The sequence below is a fragment of the Pinus tabuliformis genome, chromosome 8 (genome assembly GCF_031772625.1).
Source record: "Pinus tabuliformis cultivar Carrire ecotype Pingquan chromosome 8, CPIR1, whole genome shotgun sequence".
In the NCBI taxonomy this organism is placed as follows: domain Eukaryota; kingdom Viridiplantae; phylum Streptophyta; class Pinopsida; order Pinales; family Pinaceae; genus Pinus; species Pinus tabuliformis.
The window spans coordinates 1407168342-1407189278 of NC_142294.1; the positions used below are offsets into that span (position 1 = coordinate 1407168342).

General features: G+C 40.5%; 1 protein-coding gene across 1 annotated transcript in view; it reads right to left on the bottom strand.

Annotated features, from left to right (window-relative positions):
- Positions 1–20937, bottom strand: part of BIO1 (adenosylmethionine-8-amino-7-oxononanoate transaminase) — a 312590-nt gene that overhangs the window by 254176 nt on the left and 37477 nt on the right. The window contains exon 2 of the mRNA XM_089373845.1: positions 6072–6242. Coding sequence (XP_089229971.1) covers positions 6072–6242 — 171 coding nt within the window. The remainder of the gene's footprint in view (positions 1–6071; positions 6243–20937) is intronic.

Below are 20937 nucleotides of genomic sequence, written 5' to 3' on the forward strand. Positions count from 1 at the left end.
ATGAAGGCATGAGTCACCCCTCCCGGCCTACCTTTTCAACCCCTTTGGTGTGCCTTTTACTTCTTTCTGATAACGTTTTTAAATTGATGCATAGCTCAAGGATCAAAGTTTGCTCTTTATGATGTAGCATTTGTTTTACCCTTTATGATGATGCATTTTCTCGCTCATCGGGGTTGGGACATGCAAGAGTTCTTTTTGGTGAGATGGAGCATAAGTGCTCAAGAACTGGGTGATGGCTAATGAGGGCGGTAGAGCTCATGCTAGCATTTTACCCACAAGCTATCTTGATTCTTATGTCCCAGCCATCTTTTGCATTTTGACTTTTTTTTTCTTTCATTGTGGCCTTCTAATGCTTTTTCATTCTTTTAGCTTGCATCAACCACCAAGGCAATTTTTTTCAGCCCAACACAAGGATGTGGATATGTAAGTGCCAAATCCCAATGAACCAATTACAGTTAACCCAAGGGATGGAGATGATATCAAGGAAAATGATGTGACATGGAAAATGTTAAGCATGGAAAAGGAGAATGGACATGTTATTTCAATCCAATTTTCCCAAGTAGTGTCCCTCATATAACCCTAAGGCCTTAGGGTTGGTCCAACTAGACTAGGGCTAAAGATTAACACCCTTGGTAAGTTGAGAGAACAAGTCTACAGTCAATATTGGTCAATCATCTAGATCACCCATTTATGCATACTAAATGCCCAAAACATTAAGTAAAAGCACTCAATTGCAAAATGGTCAATGTACCTGTTGAGTGGTAACCCACCTTCATCCAAGAGGAATGTTGGATGGTGAGAGGTGTATGACCAGTGCAGATGGCAGATGAACTGGCATATCATCATCAATGAGCAAATGTGTAGGATTGCTAGTTGGCTAGTTGTCCAAGATAGGAGACAAAGTTTTCTCCTATAGAGTTACCCATTTTGTTGGGTAACAGTCCTCATGTGTCGTATTTGTAATGGGGAACACACTTGACGATTGGATGAGTTGGCACTATGTTATGTCCCCTTCTCTTATGATGTTGTTATGCTAAACAATTCATGTTGCATTTGTGGGATTTTTCTAGGTGACATAACTTAATAATGTAACATTTGCCAGACATCACCTAAGGGGAAATGTGTTTAATCATGTTAATACCCTCATTGGTATGTCATTTCCTAAGTTTCATTTAGAGGGGGGTACTACATATGATTTGATGGTGATTTAACCTAATTCCTAAGGTTAGAAGATGACTTTTGATGTAATAATCCCTTGGTGGTGTTGCAACTTAGGTTGGGCTTTATGTTTTGTTGTTATCATTATGAGGCTTTGCAAGGGAGAATATATTTTATTTACATGGTACAACATTTTACTAGTGTACCCCTCATTGGTGGACATGTCCATGGTGATTTAATCTGTCGGTGACTGATTAGAGAGATATATTGAGCATTTACCTTTTGCCTACATGTTGATGTTGATTTAACAATTCAATGGTTAAATTAATCTAATTTATCCAAATTGATGTTAACAACATGGACACCCTACTTCATTGGCTTCCTTTCCCCACTTGAAAGGGTAAGGTGACACATTACATGCATTTACTAGGTCATTTGACTATATTTGGGCACATCCTTGGAGGGAAAACCTGTGGATACATTTGTTGTTATTCTTGAAGTTGTATATTTATTAATTTCATGGATTTTTGGCATAGTCAAAACCCTATTTCGCCCTTCTCTCCTTGGATTTGTTTTGTTGGAAGTTTCCCACTTAGTATTTTGGGGTTTGACTACGACTTACACATTCATCCATGGAGTTGGTTGCCTTGGGATTTGCACATGCGAATTGGTTGCATACATCTTGTGGACTACCTTTTATTTTTGGACGTTGGTTATGGAGCATTCTCCTAGAAGGATTATTTTATTGTTTTATCTGTCATGCACCTTGGAGAGCACACTTTGTGAGCTTTTCTAGGTGGACACTTGAGCACATCCTCCTAGATTGAAGAGTATTTTATTATATTTTGAATGTAACAATTCGTGGAGGGTGAATTCTATGTGGACCATTTAGCATTTGACTTGGTATAATACATATTTCTACATGGTGCATTCTCTCTTGGAGAGGCTAGTGTCCACATGCTTTGACATTGTCAATCATGGATCTAACTACAATATTTTACAATTTGTAGACTTGTCATGTAGTTAAAAAGATAATATATTTTGTTGTATGAGAGATTTAACTCACTCTATCTAAAGAGGAATTTATCTCTATTTCATTGATAATTGGCAAATGGAGAATTAGGAGTTAAAGAGGAGATGATGCATCAAGCTTACGAATTTAAGCTTGATGGAACTCCTTGTTAAAATTGGCAACTAGGGCCAAACTCCATGTGGGTCATCTTATTAATGGCAGCTGATATTTTTCTTGGATCCCTCTCATCAAGAGGTGTAGGATTGATCTAAAGATCATCCGATTCCGATAAGTATTCATGGAGATATGTTTTTATTTGTGTTATGGGACAATTCGTCAAGGTCGGCCAGCAACCAAATAAACCCCTCATGTGCTCCACGTTTTTGTATAAATAAAGGTAACTTGAATCATTTGAGAACACAACTCTCATGATCTCCCTCCCTCTCTCCACTTGTTTTGTGTTTGTCTTCTCTCAAGGAAGACGCAGTGGAGAGGGTCATCTAAAAGAGCCCTAGACACAATCATCTAAGAGAGCCCTAGCCGCAGTCTTGGAGGAGATCTGGCCGTAGATCTAAGAAGCCCTAGCTGCAGTCAATAGGAGTTCTAATGCACAGTAAGGGAGCCCTAATCCGCAGCAAAGGGAAGGCTCTAATCCACAACAAAGGGAGCCCTAATCCGCAGCAAAGGGAAGGCTCTAATCCGCAGCAAAGGGAGCTCTAACCGCAGCAAAGGGAAGGCCCTTATCCATAGCTAATGGGAGCCCTAAACCACTATCAAGAGGAAGCCCTAAACTGCTGTCAAGAGGAGCCCTGAGTCAAGGCCTTAGCCGCAGCATAAGAAGGACTTCATCTACAGCAGAAGGGACCTTATCATAGCATGAAGCAACGTGGGCATGGATAGCAGCAAGACAGGGAAGCCACAGTCACAAGGAGGAGAGATTTAGGGTTGTATATGTATGCGTTTGAGTGCAGGTAAGTGTTGTTAGCTTGCCCGAGTTCATGAGGAAAGAAACGCTGCTGTTTGGGTATCATTTGGGAAGGCGGAGTGCTACAGCTAGCTGTTGTGCTAGGCTGCAAGCCAGAGCACATAGCTGAGGTTGTGTCAAGGGTGGACAGCACCTTCAAAGGGCAGCGTGGCATGAGGGAAAGCTCTTCAAGATAAACTGTAGTCCTAAAAGGACTTATCTCCTGACTGTGTGGTAGCCCTAACCTGAACATAGTCATAACAGCAATGGGCAGCAATACATATGATCAGTATTGCTAGACATAGGTGTTGCAATGGGACAGCATGGCAATGATGAGGTATTATAGCATGCATGGTAAAACATGATGCAACATGGGACAGCTGCAAGCATGAAGAATCATGGACAGCAGCAGCATGGTAAAGCATGGACAGCTGCAAGTAGAGTGTTGTATGGGACAGCAGTATAGTACTTGATGCAACTAGGACACAAAGCAGCAATGGTGCAGCAAGCACATGGGCATAGCATGGTGCAGCCGTGGCACTAGGTAAACACTGGGACAGCAGCAGCATGAGGTCCAGTATTGTGATGATGGGTGCAGCATGGTGCAGCACAGTGAAGTGCAACATATGGACGAGATGCAGCACATGATAGGTGAATGAGTCACCTTGGAGTTTGTCCCTGGCTAGCACCACATCTTGTGTCCTCTCGTCTTGGCTTGTCTTCTGCGATTTATGTTTATGTTCTATCTGCAGTTTACTTCAATGCTGATGTGATTGCTAAAAATATTGAGCTAACTGTGAAAATTGAAATAAGTTGCTCTAAGCATAGAACATACCTAAACTTAACATTTCTATTACCAATATTGAAGACTAATGAAAACATTAAGTATAGCTTTCTACTTTGGTGTAAAATTTAATGCTTCCATTGTTCTAAATCATATAGAAATTTTCTTATTTCAATTTAATATAAAAGCCTAAATATTTTTATTTAGGTGTAAATCAATGTGAGGAGGATTTTCCCTCTTGATTCACTTATCATTTTATTTCTGTTTATTTCCATTCTTCTAATAAACTAATTGCAGATTTGGATTAATAATACAACACTTTTATGTTTTGTTGATTGATGATACCTTTAAGGCCCTCCAAAATTTATTTCCGTGTAATTTCCAGAAAACACTTTTAAGGATCAGTCTCACAAACTAGCCCATTTACCTAAGTACAGATAATTAGAATGGAAAATATACAAAACATCCTTTTATCCATTGTTGGTTGGAGGTGGAAGATACAACCCTTTCATTCGTTTAACACCTTCACTGAAATAGTTGTGATATGACAAATTTAATCCCTCTATTTAGTAACATCTCATAGCCTATGATTGATAGACACTGGTTTCCTTCCATCTCTTTTCATGTCTCGTTTTTTGTGCTTCATTCTCCTATCTTGACAGTCCATTTTCCTATCTTGTCCTTATCCCATTTTCCATTTCCATCCCATTTCATATCTCACGACAACCATAAACTCTCTTAAGGCTTGCTCTCTCTGTATCAACTAAGACCCGCACTACATAACCATAACCCCTTGACTTAAAGAAGAGCCAACCAAAAGAGAGGGGAAGAGCTACTGAGGTGATAATGGCTAGCCTTCCTAAGTTGCACAAAACTAACACATTATGATAATCTTTATCCTCATGAAAATGTTCTTTCTAACACTTCTGTTGTGTCCTCATATCAAGTGGTGTTAGAGCCTCATTCCTGCCCTTTCTATGGTCCTTTCCAGAGTCCAACTCTGCATCTGGATCGAAATCTAGCTGCTTTAGGTTTTCAACTTTGGTTTTTTTTTTCAGATCATACACATCTGCACCCAGATTCACCCTTATCACAGTTAACAAACACACTTCTACAATTGGTCTCACATAGGCATACAACTCTCAACCTGAGTTTTCTTTTTCAAAGTCCATCTCCTCACCCAGGTTTGCCCTTGCTCTATTCTTCTTCAGAGTCTGCCTCCACATGCAGGATGGGAGTTTAATTTTAAATTATTGCCCCGGTTTCCTCTAGAGATTCCTTTGCATCCAGGTCTTTGAAAACATTTTCGAATTTAAAAGTAACGCGCCTCATGTCTATTTCAGATAGTCTGCAAAATATAATCATTCATTTTTATCATAAAAGGGCAATTCTACAATATGGAACGTGTATCCACATAGTGTTGTGGAAGGATACAGGAGTTTCATATAGCTTAGAAGTTATTACATATTAACTTAGACAAATTAGGAGGGTGATTAAGACATAGTATGGTATAAAGGCATTACCTTTTCATAACAACACAGTAACCTCAGCAATACTAAGAATCTAGGACACTCCAAAGAAGACAAGTATGAAGTATCAAATACAGAAATAATCCATAAATACAACCATATAAGTAGTGCATGCCATTACTAACAATAAAGACAACCAAGAATTGTTTGCAGTGTGCACCATTCATTTTAAAAGATAGAAGTGGCACTCGCTTAGAAGTGTGTATGATTAAGAAGCATGGACAAAACTATCTCAAAGGCTCAAAAATTACACATCAGATAAGCCAATACACTGAAAGTGGTTTTTCATAGTTCAGCGGATAAAGGTACAAGATATTTACCTCATAAAGCCTTCACCAAAACCTGAAGAGTGGCCCTAGTGTTGTTTAAAACAGTTGACCATTTAGAAAGACCTTGCAGAGTAAAAAAAAATTACCTTTTCACAACTCAGTGGATGAGAACAGACACAAAAAATACACACAAGTAAATCCACTTAGAAATTACTTGTGTTTTTCTCAACAGTATTCTTCTTATTTTTGTATTTTCTCGTACAAACTATCAATATGAAAGACAGCAGAATATTAATCATTTTAGTTCATTTTGGGCCTAGGCCTTGACATAGTGAGCAGGATCTTGCAAGCATACCTGTCATGTAAATATGTTGACAAAGACTTCTCATTGAGAAGACTATTATCTGCCAATATAACTGCATTGATGTCATAGCCTCGGAGACATAAACTCTCATATGCTGAAATCGTTCCAGAAATACCACCAAGCCTGCCGTCCCCAACAAGGATGGATGGCAATCTAAATGGCCTGCAATTCCAATACAAAACTAGTTTAATCAAAGAAAAAAAATAGCAATAAAAATATCGGTAATTATAGTTATTGTCAAAAATAGAATCTGTTGACATAGATGACTGATTACATTAATACAGTTGGTATTGAACCTGCCGCATGAATCCAACTGCTAGTTTTTGGCAGTGTTCCATGGGGATGTGTTCCCCAAGGTGAGGTGCACACACCCCACATTTCCCACTCACCTGGGACGGAGGGACACCTGGGGAAACATTTCCCCACATCCCCCTTTTGGGAAAACCTGGGGAGACGCAGGGGGAAATGTTTCGCCAATGTGGGGGGACACGTTTCCCAAAAGGGGTGTTTGTGGGTGTCCCTTTAGAATTTTGTTTGAAAACAATGATTTATAAGTGGGGAAGCCTAATATTCAAACCTAGGGCCCTACTAATGCTATGTAATTAATCGACTCAAGATGTTTGAGTGGTTCTCACCTCATTGTCTTTCATGTGGACAAAGTAGAATTTTAAATCCCACTCAAAATCCAGCAGACTTAACAGTTTTCAAGATTTCGGGATTTGGGGAATTGCAACATTTCCATTGGAATCTATCATGTATGAGAGTATAGAACTAGCACTTAATCAAGAACACAAGGCCCTCTATGTACCTCGATGTTGCTAGCATTGATTATTGAACTCCTCTGTCATGGCTCTAGTAAAATTGTACCTATCACTCAAACAAAATCTCGACTTGATATGTTAAGCTTTTTCTATCTTATTTTAAAGCTTAGAAGGTAATATTGATGATGAGGATCCCAATATATGCTATGATTTTGATGATATGTAGGTATATGTTGTAGCATGAATTTTTTTGGACAAAAATGCCATCTAGAGCCTCTTTGTTGATGTATTTTTGGTTCAAATATGGATTTCACTTAGTGCTATTTTGGTTATATGCACCCTTGCTATATATGTCAAAAACTTTGCATAATTCTGTACATGGTTTGGATTCATATGGATGCACATGAATATTTACCGATTTTTTTCAAATTTGAATATTTATTTATTTTTTGGTCTGTTTTATTTTTTCCAATTCCAAATTTTGGGGTCGACCGGTTCGATCACAGGTCCAGTTCTAATAATATTGGTTCATTGTCCATTTAGTTTTAACTTTTGAGTCATGACTCTAGATATTGATTAACTTAGACCAAGTCTTTGACTCCATCACTTTTTACTAGTTTTGACTTTGAGTAATTTCAAATTATTATTCCAGTCTTCATACTTTAATATCTACTATTTTGCTTAGTACGAATCAGATTCTAGAATAATGAATGATGAATTTAAATCAATGTATACAATATATTACTATTTCTATTTCATTGAATCATTTATGATGCATGAAACAATGTATTTTATTATTGAATTTAAATCATGCTTTTAATACGTACACACCACGACATCCCCCACCCCCCCCCTGAATTTCCCTAAAGTTTGGGGGTGCTCCCACACTCCCCCCTCCCCCACCTGTGCATCTCCCTGTTCCCGTGTCCCCGCATCCAGAAAACTTGGTGGAACACTGATTTTTAGGTACTTTAAAAATCTCATATTCCTATCAGATATGTCCTCCAGAGCTTCACTAAGTACATTATGCTAATATTAATGTTTGTATAATAATGTTCCAATATATTCATAACATTACACAACCATTTTAAGAGAAACAGGATATCCATGTTTGTACATAGCCTAGTGCCATCATGAACTAGTCTTCACCGAACCCCATCCCATAAAGCTTGCACAGTGCAAAACAATGTCAACAAACAAAACAAAGTTGCAGGCACAATTAACACACAATATTAAAGACAGGAGACAAGGAAAACCAAAATTAAAAAATTTATTTAAAAATCCACCTATGAGGGTTGGGTTATACCCCCAACTCAAAGATCTAGTTATAGACATAACTATAGACACACATTTGAAACACTAGACAAACATGGATGGCAAGAAATAAGGCTAAGAAAACCAGACAAACAAATGATATGTAAGGGAGATGTCGAATATTTGAGCTAACCATTTTAAAGAAGACCTGGATAAGCAAGGAAATATTTAAGAGGCCTCAAACTCATTCAAGTAAACAGACAAAAGAAACACGCTGCATAAGTTATAATGCTAGCCACAAAGTTTAGCCTGGAGAACTCATTAGAGAGAAATGTTATCAAGAAGTCTTGAAATATACTATCAACCAGACCATCATGAAAATTGCCCAAAATGCATCACCCCAAAGAGAATCTGAAGTCAAAGTATGATATGCAGGGCATCTATGTTAAGTTATGGTATGTTCTATGCTTAAGAGCAATTTACTTCAAATCTTCTTATTAGCCCAATATCAATTTCCAATATTGCAATCACATCAACAAGATAGTAAAATGTGGATAGAACATAAATGTAAACATCAGAAGACAAACCAAGACAAGAGACACAAGATGTGGCACCAGCCAGGGACAAACCCCAATGTGGGGAAACCCTTTGATCAATTCTCCTATATTCTTCACTAATTCAGTAGAGAGAGAGAGAGAGATAGTACAATATCACAAATCTATGATTTACAACAGCAGCAATACAATCTTGATCAGCGAGGTCAAGGCTGGTCAAACAGCTCTAAAATGACCTCAAATAAACCTAGGAGAACTCGCCCTCCAGCAGCAATAGAAAGCAGCCCAAAACAGTCAACGCAAGGAGGTCAAACAGCAGTCAACGCTACAGCAATACTGCAGTCAGCCCTAACCAGTCAACGCTGGTCAAACATATGCTCCAACAGGTCAACGCTAGGCTGTCCAGCAATGCGGCTAGCCTAGGAGACGCTGCCCAACCCAAACCGCAGTCAAGAAAGCCTCCGCGCTTGTCAACACATACATAAAACAGTCCTGCTGCTCCACGGTCAGCCCTAGGTCAACGCTGCCCTAAAACAGACCTGTGTCCTTCCTTCTCTATCCTTCCTTCTCCTATGTGTGAGTGCCTTCCTCCTCCTATGCATACCCAAGAGACTAGGAGAGAGAGGAATGAGATGGTGAGATGAGTGTGTTAATGCCTCAAGGTCTCCTCTTCTTATATGCCACATTGAGGATAAGCTGGGGGTGTAAAACACTATTATGCTTGCTGGCCGACCTTGACAAATTGTCAAGAAATACAAATAAATTCATATCTCCATGTATACATGTCGGAATCGGATGATCATTGGATCAATCCTACACCTCTCGACGAGAGGAATCCAGGAAAAATATCAGCTGCCATAAATGAGGTGACCCACATGGAGTTTGGCCCTAGTTGCCAATTTTAACACTCCCTCTCAACCAGGGAGAACTCCATCTACTAATCCATCTGTCTATCGGTACTATCTCTGCCATCAAATGCACTGCTCGGCTTTGCTCTACTCTGCTGAACTATGAAGAAGAAGAAATGATCGAGAATGTATCATACCATCCTCTACTGACCCGAAATCAGTCCCAGATAAAAGAGAGTGTCCAATAGCACTTACTGACCCGAAGTCAATCCCAATGAAGAGAGTGTGCCATACCACTCTTACTGATCCGAAATCAGTTCCAAATAAAGAGAGTGTCTCATACCACTCTTACTGACCCGAAGTCAGTTCCAAAAAGAGAATGAGCTATATCACTCTTACTGACCCAAAGTCAATTCCAATTGATCCCAGATCAATGTCATCCTAGCATAGGGAGTACAGTAGATACACGATGTGTCCATCGATACTACTATGGTCCTTATCCTCATTTCCCTACTCATTGGCCAAATGAGAGGTACTTCCCATGCGTTCCAGACTGCATGGGTAGGATGTCTCAGCATGAGAAGGATGAACCATTCTTTCTACCTACATGTTGCCACGAGGTATCACCGGGGAAGGTTGAATCATTCACCCTATACATAGCACACCACTAGGGGAGGGTGAGTCACCCTATGGCTGCTCGTCACTCCTGAAGTACCCCAAGCCCCCCGAAGCTCCCAGAGCTCAATGTATGTATCTTACAGTACCCTCATAAGAGGGTCTCTCAACGAATCCTAGTCGTTCTCGGAAAGTCAGGAATTTGACCTTTCCCAAGGGCTTTGTCAGAATGTCGGCAACTTGCTCATTAGTCCCAATATGATGGAGCCTTATTGTTCCTCGTACCATATCCCGGATAAAGTGGTACCTGAGATCGATGTGCTTGGAGCGATCATGAAATACGGGATTCTCAGATAAACGAATCCCACTCTGGTTGTCGCAGAGGATCACGGTAGTATCCAACATATGACCAAAGAGCTCACTAAAGAGCTTCCGCAACCAGACATCTTCATAGGAGGCCATACTCGCAACAATGTACTCAGCCTCAACGATGGTCAAAGCCATTGACTTCTGCTTCTTACTCATCCAGTAAATCGAAGCATAACCCAAAGAGAAGCAATACCCGGAAGTACTCTTTCGGTCCACCAAACTGCCTGCCCAATCAGCATCGGAATATCCATGTAGCCTCACATCTCCGCTAGTGTATCTCAATCCATGAGTGATTGTGCCCCGAAGATATCTCAGAAGGTTTTCACACCAGTCCAATGTGAGTGATGAGGTTCAACCATATATTGGCTCAACGTTTTGACTGCAAAACATATATCCGGACGGGAGTTCACCAAGAACGTCAATGCTCCTATGAGTTGACGATACTCAGAGGCATTACCCAATACAAGTCCGCCAACACTACCGCATGACTTCTTGAAGTTAAGCTCCATCAAGGTAGTCACGGGCTTGCAGTCCACCATACCAAATCTCTCCAATATCTACACCACGTATTTTCCTTGAGATAGGAAAATTTCTCTTGGCTTTTGCCAGACCTCCAGCCCTAGGAAATAATGCATCACTCCTAGTTCCTTCATCTCAAATTCAAAAGCCAACTCCCTCTTACATTTGTGAATGAGAGGATTTGCACCTATCAGAAAGAGGTCGTCAACATACAGCACCAATATGAGAGGCTTATCATCTTCAACCTTAAAGTAAAGGTTCGGACCGGCTTCACTCCTAGTGAATCCCAGCTTCATCAAATAGCTATCAATCCTCTCATACCAAGCTCGAGGTGCTTGCTTCAGCCCATAGAGAGCTTTCTTCAACCTGCATACGTGAGATTCCCTATTATGAATCTCAGACTCCTCGGGTTGTTCCACATAGACTTCCTCTTTAGTCGAACCATGCAAGAACGCAGTCTTAAATTCCATCTGATGTAGGTTCCATCCTTGCGAAGCAGTAAGGGCTATGATCAAGGGGATGGTGGTGTATTGGGCAACAGGTGCAAATATCTCATCATAATCTACACCTTCCTTTTGAGAGAAGCCTCGAGCAACAAAGCGAGCCTTATACTTTTCAACACTCCCATCAGCTCCATGCTTTATTTTGTAAAGCCACTTCGAGGTGACAATTGTTTTGTCCTAGGGTTTGGGGACCACATCCCAGACATCATTCTTCATGATGGACTCGTATTCTTCATTCATAGCATCCTTCCATACTTGATGCTTCACAGCTTCTTTGAACAATGAAGGCTCATTTTGAATGATGGTGCTCATAATGGTCAAGTATCCCTGATACCTGGTCGGCTTCTTACTTTCACGGAAAGTCCCTCTAGGTGCAATATGTCTCTCGGCATCTTCAAGAGTCCCCCTAAGCCATGAGGGCCTCTTCCTAGAAGAGGAAGGCTCTTGCGGAGGGGGATCAATAGGATCCATAGGTTCTTCAACATCGGGCATCGTTTCATCTTCCTTCTCATCTGGCTTCCTGGTGTCAACTTCTTTATCTTTCCTTAGAATAGGAAGATTGTCAACCTTGCTAAGAGCCATATCTTTGTCAAAGGTGACATCATGACTTATTTCGACTTCCCTTTGACCAGCCACATAGATTCTATAGCCCTTAGAATTTTCGCTATAGCCCACAAAGATTCCCTTCTTTCCAGATGCACCCAATTTGCTTCTTTTCTCTTTCGGCACATGAAAATATACGGGACTTCCAAAAATTCTAAAATGAGAGACATCAGGTTTCTTACCAGTGAACATTTCTTCGGGAGTCTTGGAATCCAATGCTTGATGAGGGCATTGGTTTTGAACATATATGGCAGTGTTCGCAACTTCAGCCCATAGAAACTTTGGAAGCCTTTGATCATGGAGCATGGAACGAACAGCTTCCATAATCATACGGTTCTTCCTCTCAGCCACACCATTCTGCTCAAGAGTGTATGGTGTTGTGGTCTCCCTCTTAATGCCAGCTTCTTTGCAAAAGTCATGGAACTCATTGGATTCATACTCAGTCCCATTATCAATCCTTAAAATCTTGATTCTCTTCTCGGTTTGATTCTCAATCAAGGCTTTAAAGTGACAGAACCAGGAGAACACTTCATCCTTCTTTTTCAAGAAGTATATCCAAGTCTTGCGAGAATAATCATCTGTAAAAGTGAGATAATATAGATATCCTCCCAAAGAGTTCATGGGCATCATACCAGATATGTCGGAGTGAACCAACTGCAAAATATCGGAGGTCTTGCTATGGCTTGAGGGGAATGGTCCCCTTTTAAGCTTCCCTTCAGCACACCCCAGACATACACCTTCATGCTCTACTTTGAACTCGGGCATCCCTGTCACCATCTGTCTCACATCGGGTAGAGCCTTATAATGAAGGTGGGCAAACCTTCGATGCCATAGTTCAAACTGTAGAGATGTGTCGCAAGACATGACTCCTAGCGGACTTCCTCCAACTTGATATAAAGAGTCAACCCGAAACCCAAGAGTAGAAGCATCTTTAAAATTCTTTTTCCACACACGTACCTTGCCATCGATGAAGGCCACCTTGTAGCCTTTGTCTTCCATTGCCGAAATGGACACCAGGTTCTTCTTGAGATCAGGTACATATAAGACTTCTTGCAAATGAATTGTGTTACCCTGATTTAATTGAAGAGTAACATTCCCTACACCCTTTACGGGATAGGTGGAATTGTCTCCAAGTTTGTCTCTTTCTCTATCAAATTAGAGAGAGCTTCCTTGTAACTAGTGAAGTGCCTTGAAGCACCACTATCAATAAGCCAATTGCCCAATGAGTCCGGAGGAAAAATAGTGGAGAGGGTCGATATTAGATAATACTCATCTTATTGTTAACAACATTTGATTCATACCTGGAGTTCCTTGCTTTCTTGGAGGGTTGACCACTTCCTTGATTTCCCGCATTCCTCTTTCCTTTGCCATTGAACCTGCCATTCCTTTGATTGTGGTTGGAGTTGCCCCGGGAGTGATTTTGATCATCGTCATGTGATGTGTCCTTTCTATTTGGACACTCCCTCGCATAGTGGCCAAATTTATTGCAAACAAAGCATCTTCCTTTCCTTCCAACCTTTGATGTGGGCTTTCCTTTGAAATGACCTTTGGACCCAGAATTATTTCTCCTTTTGGCATGAGAGGAGAAAGCAGTGGGGTTGCCTTTGCTTGAAGGCATTTCTTGCTCCACCATCCTTGTCTCTTCTTGAATGCATCTCGACATCAATTCTTCAAATCCCGGAATTCGATCATTGTTGAGAAGAGTGGTTCTAAATATATACCATTCGGATGGGAGCCCTCCAAGGGTAGTGATAGTTAGTTCCCTGTCAGGAATGACTTCTCCAATCGATAGGAGATCATTCTTGATCCCAGTGATCCTTAAGAAGTAGGATTGAATATCTTCGTCCTTGCCCTTCTTAATATCTTTCAATTTATTTTTTAGGAACAAAACTTGATTTGCATCACTAACTTTAAACAAGCTTACCAATCTATCGTAGATCTCCTTGGAGGTGTTCAACTCGGAAATGTAGGCCACCAAACGCTTGTCAATTGAATCTCAGATGATCTTCTTCGCTTTGACTTCACCCCTAGTATATTTGTTCCTTGTAGCAGCCGATGCATTTGATGGAGGCTCCGTAATTGTACCCCTCACATGGTCCAACATGTCCTGCTCTTCCAATGTCAAATCAAGAGACATCTTCCATCCATGATAGTCAAACTTCTCACAGAGCTTGTCTTCAGCGGGGAAGTGTGATGAGGAACCCATGAAGCCTTTTGTCTTTTTCCAACTGTCTTCAGTGATTGCTCTTGCTCTTGTTTGAGCTTTGTCTTCATCGCAACTCTAATACCATGTTAAATTATGGTATGTTATATTCTTAAGAGCAATTTACTTCAAATCTTCTTATTAGCCCAATAGCAATTTCCAATATTGCAATCACATCAACATGATAGTAAAATGCAGATAAAACATAAATGTAAACAACATAAGACAAGCCAAGACAAGAGATACAAGATGTGGCACTAGCCTGGGACAAACCCCAATGTGGGGAAACCCTTTGATCAATTCTTCTATATTCTTCAATAATTCAGCACACAGAGAGAGAGATAGTACAATATCACAAATTTGTGATTTACAACAGTAGCAATACAATCTTGATCAGTAAGGTCAAGGCTGGTCAAACAGCTCCCAAATGACCTCAAATCAACCTAGGAGAACTCGACCTCCAACAGCAATAGAAAGCAGCCCAAAATAGTCAACGCAAGGAGGTCAAACAGCAGTCAACGCTACAGCAATATTGCAGTTAGCCCTAACCAGTCAACGCTGGTCAAACATATGCTCCAACAAGTCAACACTAGTTGGTTCGAAACGCGTCGACAAATGATTATCTATGTGATTTTGCTGAAATCTCTAACAATCAAGTCAACACTAGGCTGTCTACCAATGCGGCTAGCCTAGGAGAGGTTGCCCAACCCAAACCGCAGTCAAGAAAGCCTCCACGCTTGTCAATGCATGCATAAAACAGTCCTGCTGCTCCATGGTCAACGCTAGGTCAACACTGCCCTAAAACAGACCTGCATCCTTCCTTCTCCCATGTGTGAGTGCCTTCCTCCTCCTATGCATACCCAAGAGACTAGGAGAGAGAGGAATGAGATGGTGAGATGAGTGTGTTAATGCCTCAAGGTCTCCTCTTCTTATATGCCACATTGAGGATAAGTTGGGGGTGTAAAACATTATTATGCTTGTTGGCCGACCTTGATAAATTGTCAAGAAATACAAATAAATTCATATCTCCATGAATACATGTCGGAATCGAATGATCGTTAGATCAATCCTACACCTCTCGATGAGAGGAATCCAAGAAAAATATCAGCTGCCATTAATGAGGTGACCCACATGGAGTTTGGCCCTAGTTGCTAATTTTAACAATCTATAATCTCTCCATAGAATCGAATCACATAAGCACCATCACATCCTCCAAAAGAATCTTATTGCCTCAAGCCAAAAATTGACACTGCTTACAAAGAAAGAAAAGGAAATATGGTAATGTCCACTGATGATCAAAGGTGATTGATGGGGCTTGAAATTTGTGCGTCACAAGAAAATATATCGTAGACATTACATAAGAAATTCCAAATTGCATAATAGTGGAAATAAGAAAAAGTTAAAACATGACAGTGGTTAGTGGATATGCAAAAAGGTTGAACAAATTTGGAAAGACGGGATCAATAAGGAAAGACTCTTTCTTAAAATCTCTTTTTCCTTCTTAACAGACCTATCAAACTGGACAAGCCACACAAAACAATAGGAATCAACCATGTGGAGCCCTAGAATGAAAAGGAATTTGTCCTAGCATCCAGGGCTAGATTTACACTCAGCGAAGTAAAGTCTCCGTAATAACTTAGGGTTGCAACAGACATGGAAAAGTGGCATCATAGAAGAAGAGAGGTGTCTCAACTATTGGCACCCCGAAATGGTTTTGATTTTGGCTTAGATCTGCACTCTAGAGTTTCCATTGGCTAGTTAGTCACCTTGTTCTCCAATTTTAATAGCGTAGTAAGAGTAGTTTCTTTTACACTCCCACAGTGTATTCTCATTGGTTGTACTTTTGAGTCCCACTAACCAACTTTTTGGTCACTTGTTGGACATGTTACCGCTCAAACTAGCAAGGGTCCTAAAAGGGGATCCTAGAAGGGCAACTGCTAGGTCAAGGGCAACAATGGAGCAATAGCCCGCTGTCACCTCAGATAAAGCTCCCTACTCTTTACGAACTTTCACCGATGGGAGGAGACCTGGTAGAAGAGAATCACCTAGATAAATGGGTCAATAGAGGGAAAAGAGTGATTCCTAAAGAGGCCTATTCACAAGAGAGGCTCAATATATGGCTTGCTTGCTCAAGAGGCAACATGAAAGGCTCTCTAAGAAGGGCCACGAGGGTCTTGGGGGCTAGGTTTTGGGAATGAGACTCTTTGAGGAGGGACCTAGTCCTAAAAACCAGTGTTGCGAACATCGCGATCGAGATTAAATCGGCGACGGAAAAAATCGGAAAAAAAAATCGTAAGAATCGAGAAAATATTGGCAAAACATCGGCAACATTATTATAAAGAAAAAAAAAAAGAAAAAAAATAATAATAATAATAGTCATAATCATTTTTTTCAATTTTTTAAGTATCTAAAGCATCCACGATTTTTTGATGATTTTTATGATTTTTTGGCGATTTTTTTACGATTTTTTGCCCATTTTTACAATTTTATGGGGAATTTATGATTTTTTGGTTCTTTTTATGATTTTTTCAAAACGAAAAAATTGCTGATTAAATCGGCTGATTAAATCGCCATGCCGAAAAAAATCGCGATTTTTTCAAAAAATCGTGATTTTCGCAATGCTGCTAAAATCCCTTGTAAAGACTTGGTTTCCAAATGGTCTCTGAAGAATTACCTTCCAAAATTTATGGGACCACATGGGACCAAGTCGACCCCAGGTTAGGTCAAGGGGATAAGATCCAGCAACCATTGATGTGCTTGACCTAATTAGGGAGGAGAAGGGGATCAAAGAAAGACTTTTCAATGAAAGGTAATGCAATGATCCCAATGAGGTTACTAGCCTAAGGAAACCAAGGGCAAAATTTGGTCTCAGAGCTAGGGCTTGGGATGTCTCAGGATCCAACTGTCAGAATCGCTTCAAGTTTGGAGGACGCCTAGGAGACTCACCAGCGCAATAGATGCCAAGAGATTGAAATTTTTGAGTGGATGGTTTGCAAGTAAATTGATGCCCTAGGAGGCCTAATGGGACTTGACCTAGAAGAGGAGAGAGGTGAAAAAGAAAATTGAAATTTGAAGTGATCACCAAAGGAGGACCGGTGCTTTGTCCTTTGGGAGAGATGGAATCATGGAAGATTTGGAGTTTGGATTGTTTTCCACTTGTCAAGGAGGCCTAAAAAGCAACTTCGGTAGGCATTAGGGCTTAATGGAAGTAGCTTCAAGGTCATTTATACTTTGTTTAGGAATATTTGGTGACTTTTCAAGACAAGTTCAACAAGATTGTCTCTAGGAACAATCATTCATTCAAACATGGCCCATACATGATACAACACTATTTAGAGATTCAATTTCCACAATTTTGTTTTAAGAAAAGCAGCAAATTAACCCTAGATTAGCAAAAATCCCAGCATCATGAATGCAGCAACATAAATAACAAGAATAGCATTGAAATAGTACTTACATGTAAGAAAAATATATCCAATCACCAAAATATGCCAATCATAGAAGCTCCAAGACAAATAAGATTATCCAAACATCGAAATTCATCCATTCATCCCAAAAATCTCATCCTCAAAAGATAGCGAAAATATCACAAGAGAATATGATCAATCCAAGTGATGATGAGAGAATGAATCAACTCATCATCTATTTATACAATGTCTAATGAATTCGATTTAGCTTATTTTGGCCTAATTTAGCCCCTAGAATAAAATAATGTGCAAAATAACTAGTACTTTTGGTGGCAAGCCCGCCAGAATAGCTCAATAACAAAGGAGTAAGCCTCTCAAGAGGGTTGAATGATCAATAACATGTGTCGTTGGGCCTTAGAGGAGGCCTAATGAAGTCTATAGGTGCCATAATGTGAAATGGGAGTCCAAAAATAGTGGACAAGGGCTTGGCCCCTTATTCTCCCAGTAATAAACTTGTGGTGCTCCCAAATGGATGTGGGGGCACACAAATGTCCTCATGGGTCTCCAAACAGATCGAATATGTCTGTAGACCATCTGCAAGGGCTAGGATGATGATATAAGTGATACCACATCATCATATAGATCCTAGACCATCTGCCAAGTGTATATTGCAACTGTGGAGCCGGTTGGGCATGGTGGACCAAGCGCATCTTCCTTGTCCAATAGGTGAACCACGAGCAATCTTTGAATGACTCTGGGGATCCATGGAATGTTGTCTGCTGATGTGGGGGGCCATGGCTCAATACACACACCCTACATGTGCCAATGTAGCCCTCTGGAGGGTTAGGACCCTGTATAGGGAGACCAAACCCAAAATGGAAATCATTTGTAATCCTGCATAAGATCCAATGCGTCCCTTGCCCTCAAGTACACCAAGTCATTAAAGAAATCAAGTAAAAGAGTTTACAAACAATGGAAAACAGGTGGGCACTTCATAATGGCTTGCCCTTCCATGGTGGGCTTTGGCATGTGCAAATGTCTCCAAGCTCAAAGGAGGGTTAACCAAATAACCTATTAGGTGGTTTCTGCTTCTAAAGGGGGTGGTATGCCCGCCATACATCCTTCAAATGGTGGTGGCATGTGATAAAGTGATGGAACAGAGTAGGGTATGAAGGGGAAAATTTGGGTCACATGCCATGGTACAAGGGTAGCTAATGAAAGCGGAGTCCATACTTGGTAAAGCATGTGTAGGAGGGAGCAATCGTGGTACATGAGTTACTTTGACCTTGATTTTTCCATGCTTCTTCAAATGCCTTTTTCCTTTTATGATTTTTCTTTGGTTAACTACTCGGGGCTCAAGGGAATGGGGAGCATGATGTGTAAAGTATAGCAGTGGATACCCCCTTTAAGGTGAGGCAATTCATCGCCCACCAGGGGTTTGGGACAATCATGGGTTCCTAAATGATAGAGGAGGCTCATCTAGGGCCTATAGGAACCAGGGTGATGGCCATGGAAAGAAGTAGAGCTCATGTATTGGCTTTTGCCCACGTGCTAAATGTGATTGTCTTGACCATCTTTTGAATTTTGTGGTACAACTTCCTGTTTAATGTGGCCAATTATGCTTTTCTTTTCTTTTCTTTTGCATCAACCTCTGGGCATCGTTCTGGGCCTGACCCAAGGTGTGGGCAAAGGGAAGAGGTTAGTTGACCCTTTTTGGTCCTAGTGGAGGAATGTGGACCCAGGTGGGAGGAGTGATGAATGGGATTATAATGAGCGGAAGGGGGGTGATATATGTGGATCGGGGAGTGGGACCACACAACCAAAATCAAGGTTTCCCATGTAGTACCATCCCTAAAGCCCAAAGGTCAGTAAAAGAGATCCCACGAGACTAGGGTCCAAGGTTAACATCCAAAAGAGACCTAGGGGACAAGAGCATAGACCTAGTCCACTCTTTCCACCAAATCCCCCCATTAATCCATGCCCAAGAGTTTCCATGATAAGTAAACTAAAATACTCAATCACCAAATGACAAGGCATACCTTTAGGTTTGGGAGGCCCACCTTCAAACATACGATCATGACAGATGGGTGAGGGACCACATGGCTGGCTCAGGTGGCGGAGAAATGGCACAATGAGCTAGATGGTGGCTGCAAGGGGTTGTTGGCTGCCGGCTGAGGACCATCATGGAGAAAAAAATTCTCCTAGGGATATCACCCACAAAATGGTGGGTAACATGACACTAATAAATTTATATTACCTTACCATAACTTGCAACCCAATTCTTCATGGCATAAGGTCATTATATGTACAATCAAGTCAGTAAGTCTCCAGCATCTCCGAGTATTTCATTACCCATAATACTCTTTGCCTTTTAAAATGCAGGTTGCCGCAAGTACCCAGGTGCTATGCATGTTGGGTTTCCATATGGTAACAAACTATCAACAGAAAAAGTTTACTAGAACAATTAAACTCCAATATTCACTTGTGAGGGGTAAAAATACTATACGCAGTAACTGCATAATTTCCAAAGAAATGATCTTTTGCATGCAAACCCTATTAGTACTTTGTCTTTCAAGACACACCTCTTAAGGACAAGTACATTCGTTGTGTTATCTACCCTAACAAGTACCAATGATGTGCTTGCCCTGATAAGACATGTTATGCATATAAACATGTTTGTTAACTATTTTTCCGCCACCATTGTAATTTAAGGTATCTGATAAGTTATTACACATACCATGAGCATCTATCCTCGTGTACTCAAATTTTTGGAATATTTTTTGTGAGAATACTTGTACTAGATGTTGTGACTGAAACAGGACAAAAATAGATGAAACTGGGAAGCTGAAAATTTACAGGAAACAGAAGCACGGTAAAATGGGGTTTTAAGTAATTAAACATTCATAGAGAAAGAGAGTTGTTTCAACGTCCCAAGAAAATAAAAATCAAGATCTTTAGTTGTTATGCATATGGACATATGCCAAAAGAAAGAAGGCACAAACTAGCAGACAAAAGCAAGAAATGTGTCTCTGTAGGGTACAATGAGGAATTCAACGCATTAGCTCTTTGATTTAGAAAGATAGGCATAACATTTGGCAAAGATATTGTCTTCAATCAAGACCATAAATAAGAAGAATTAGTTCCAACTATTGTACCATGGCTTGTAGAATATAAATGTGAAATCAAGGGTCCAAAAGAAAAGGCAAGCAATTTGAAACATA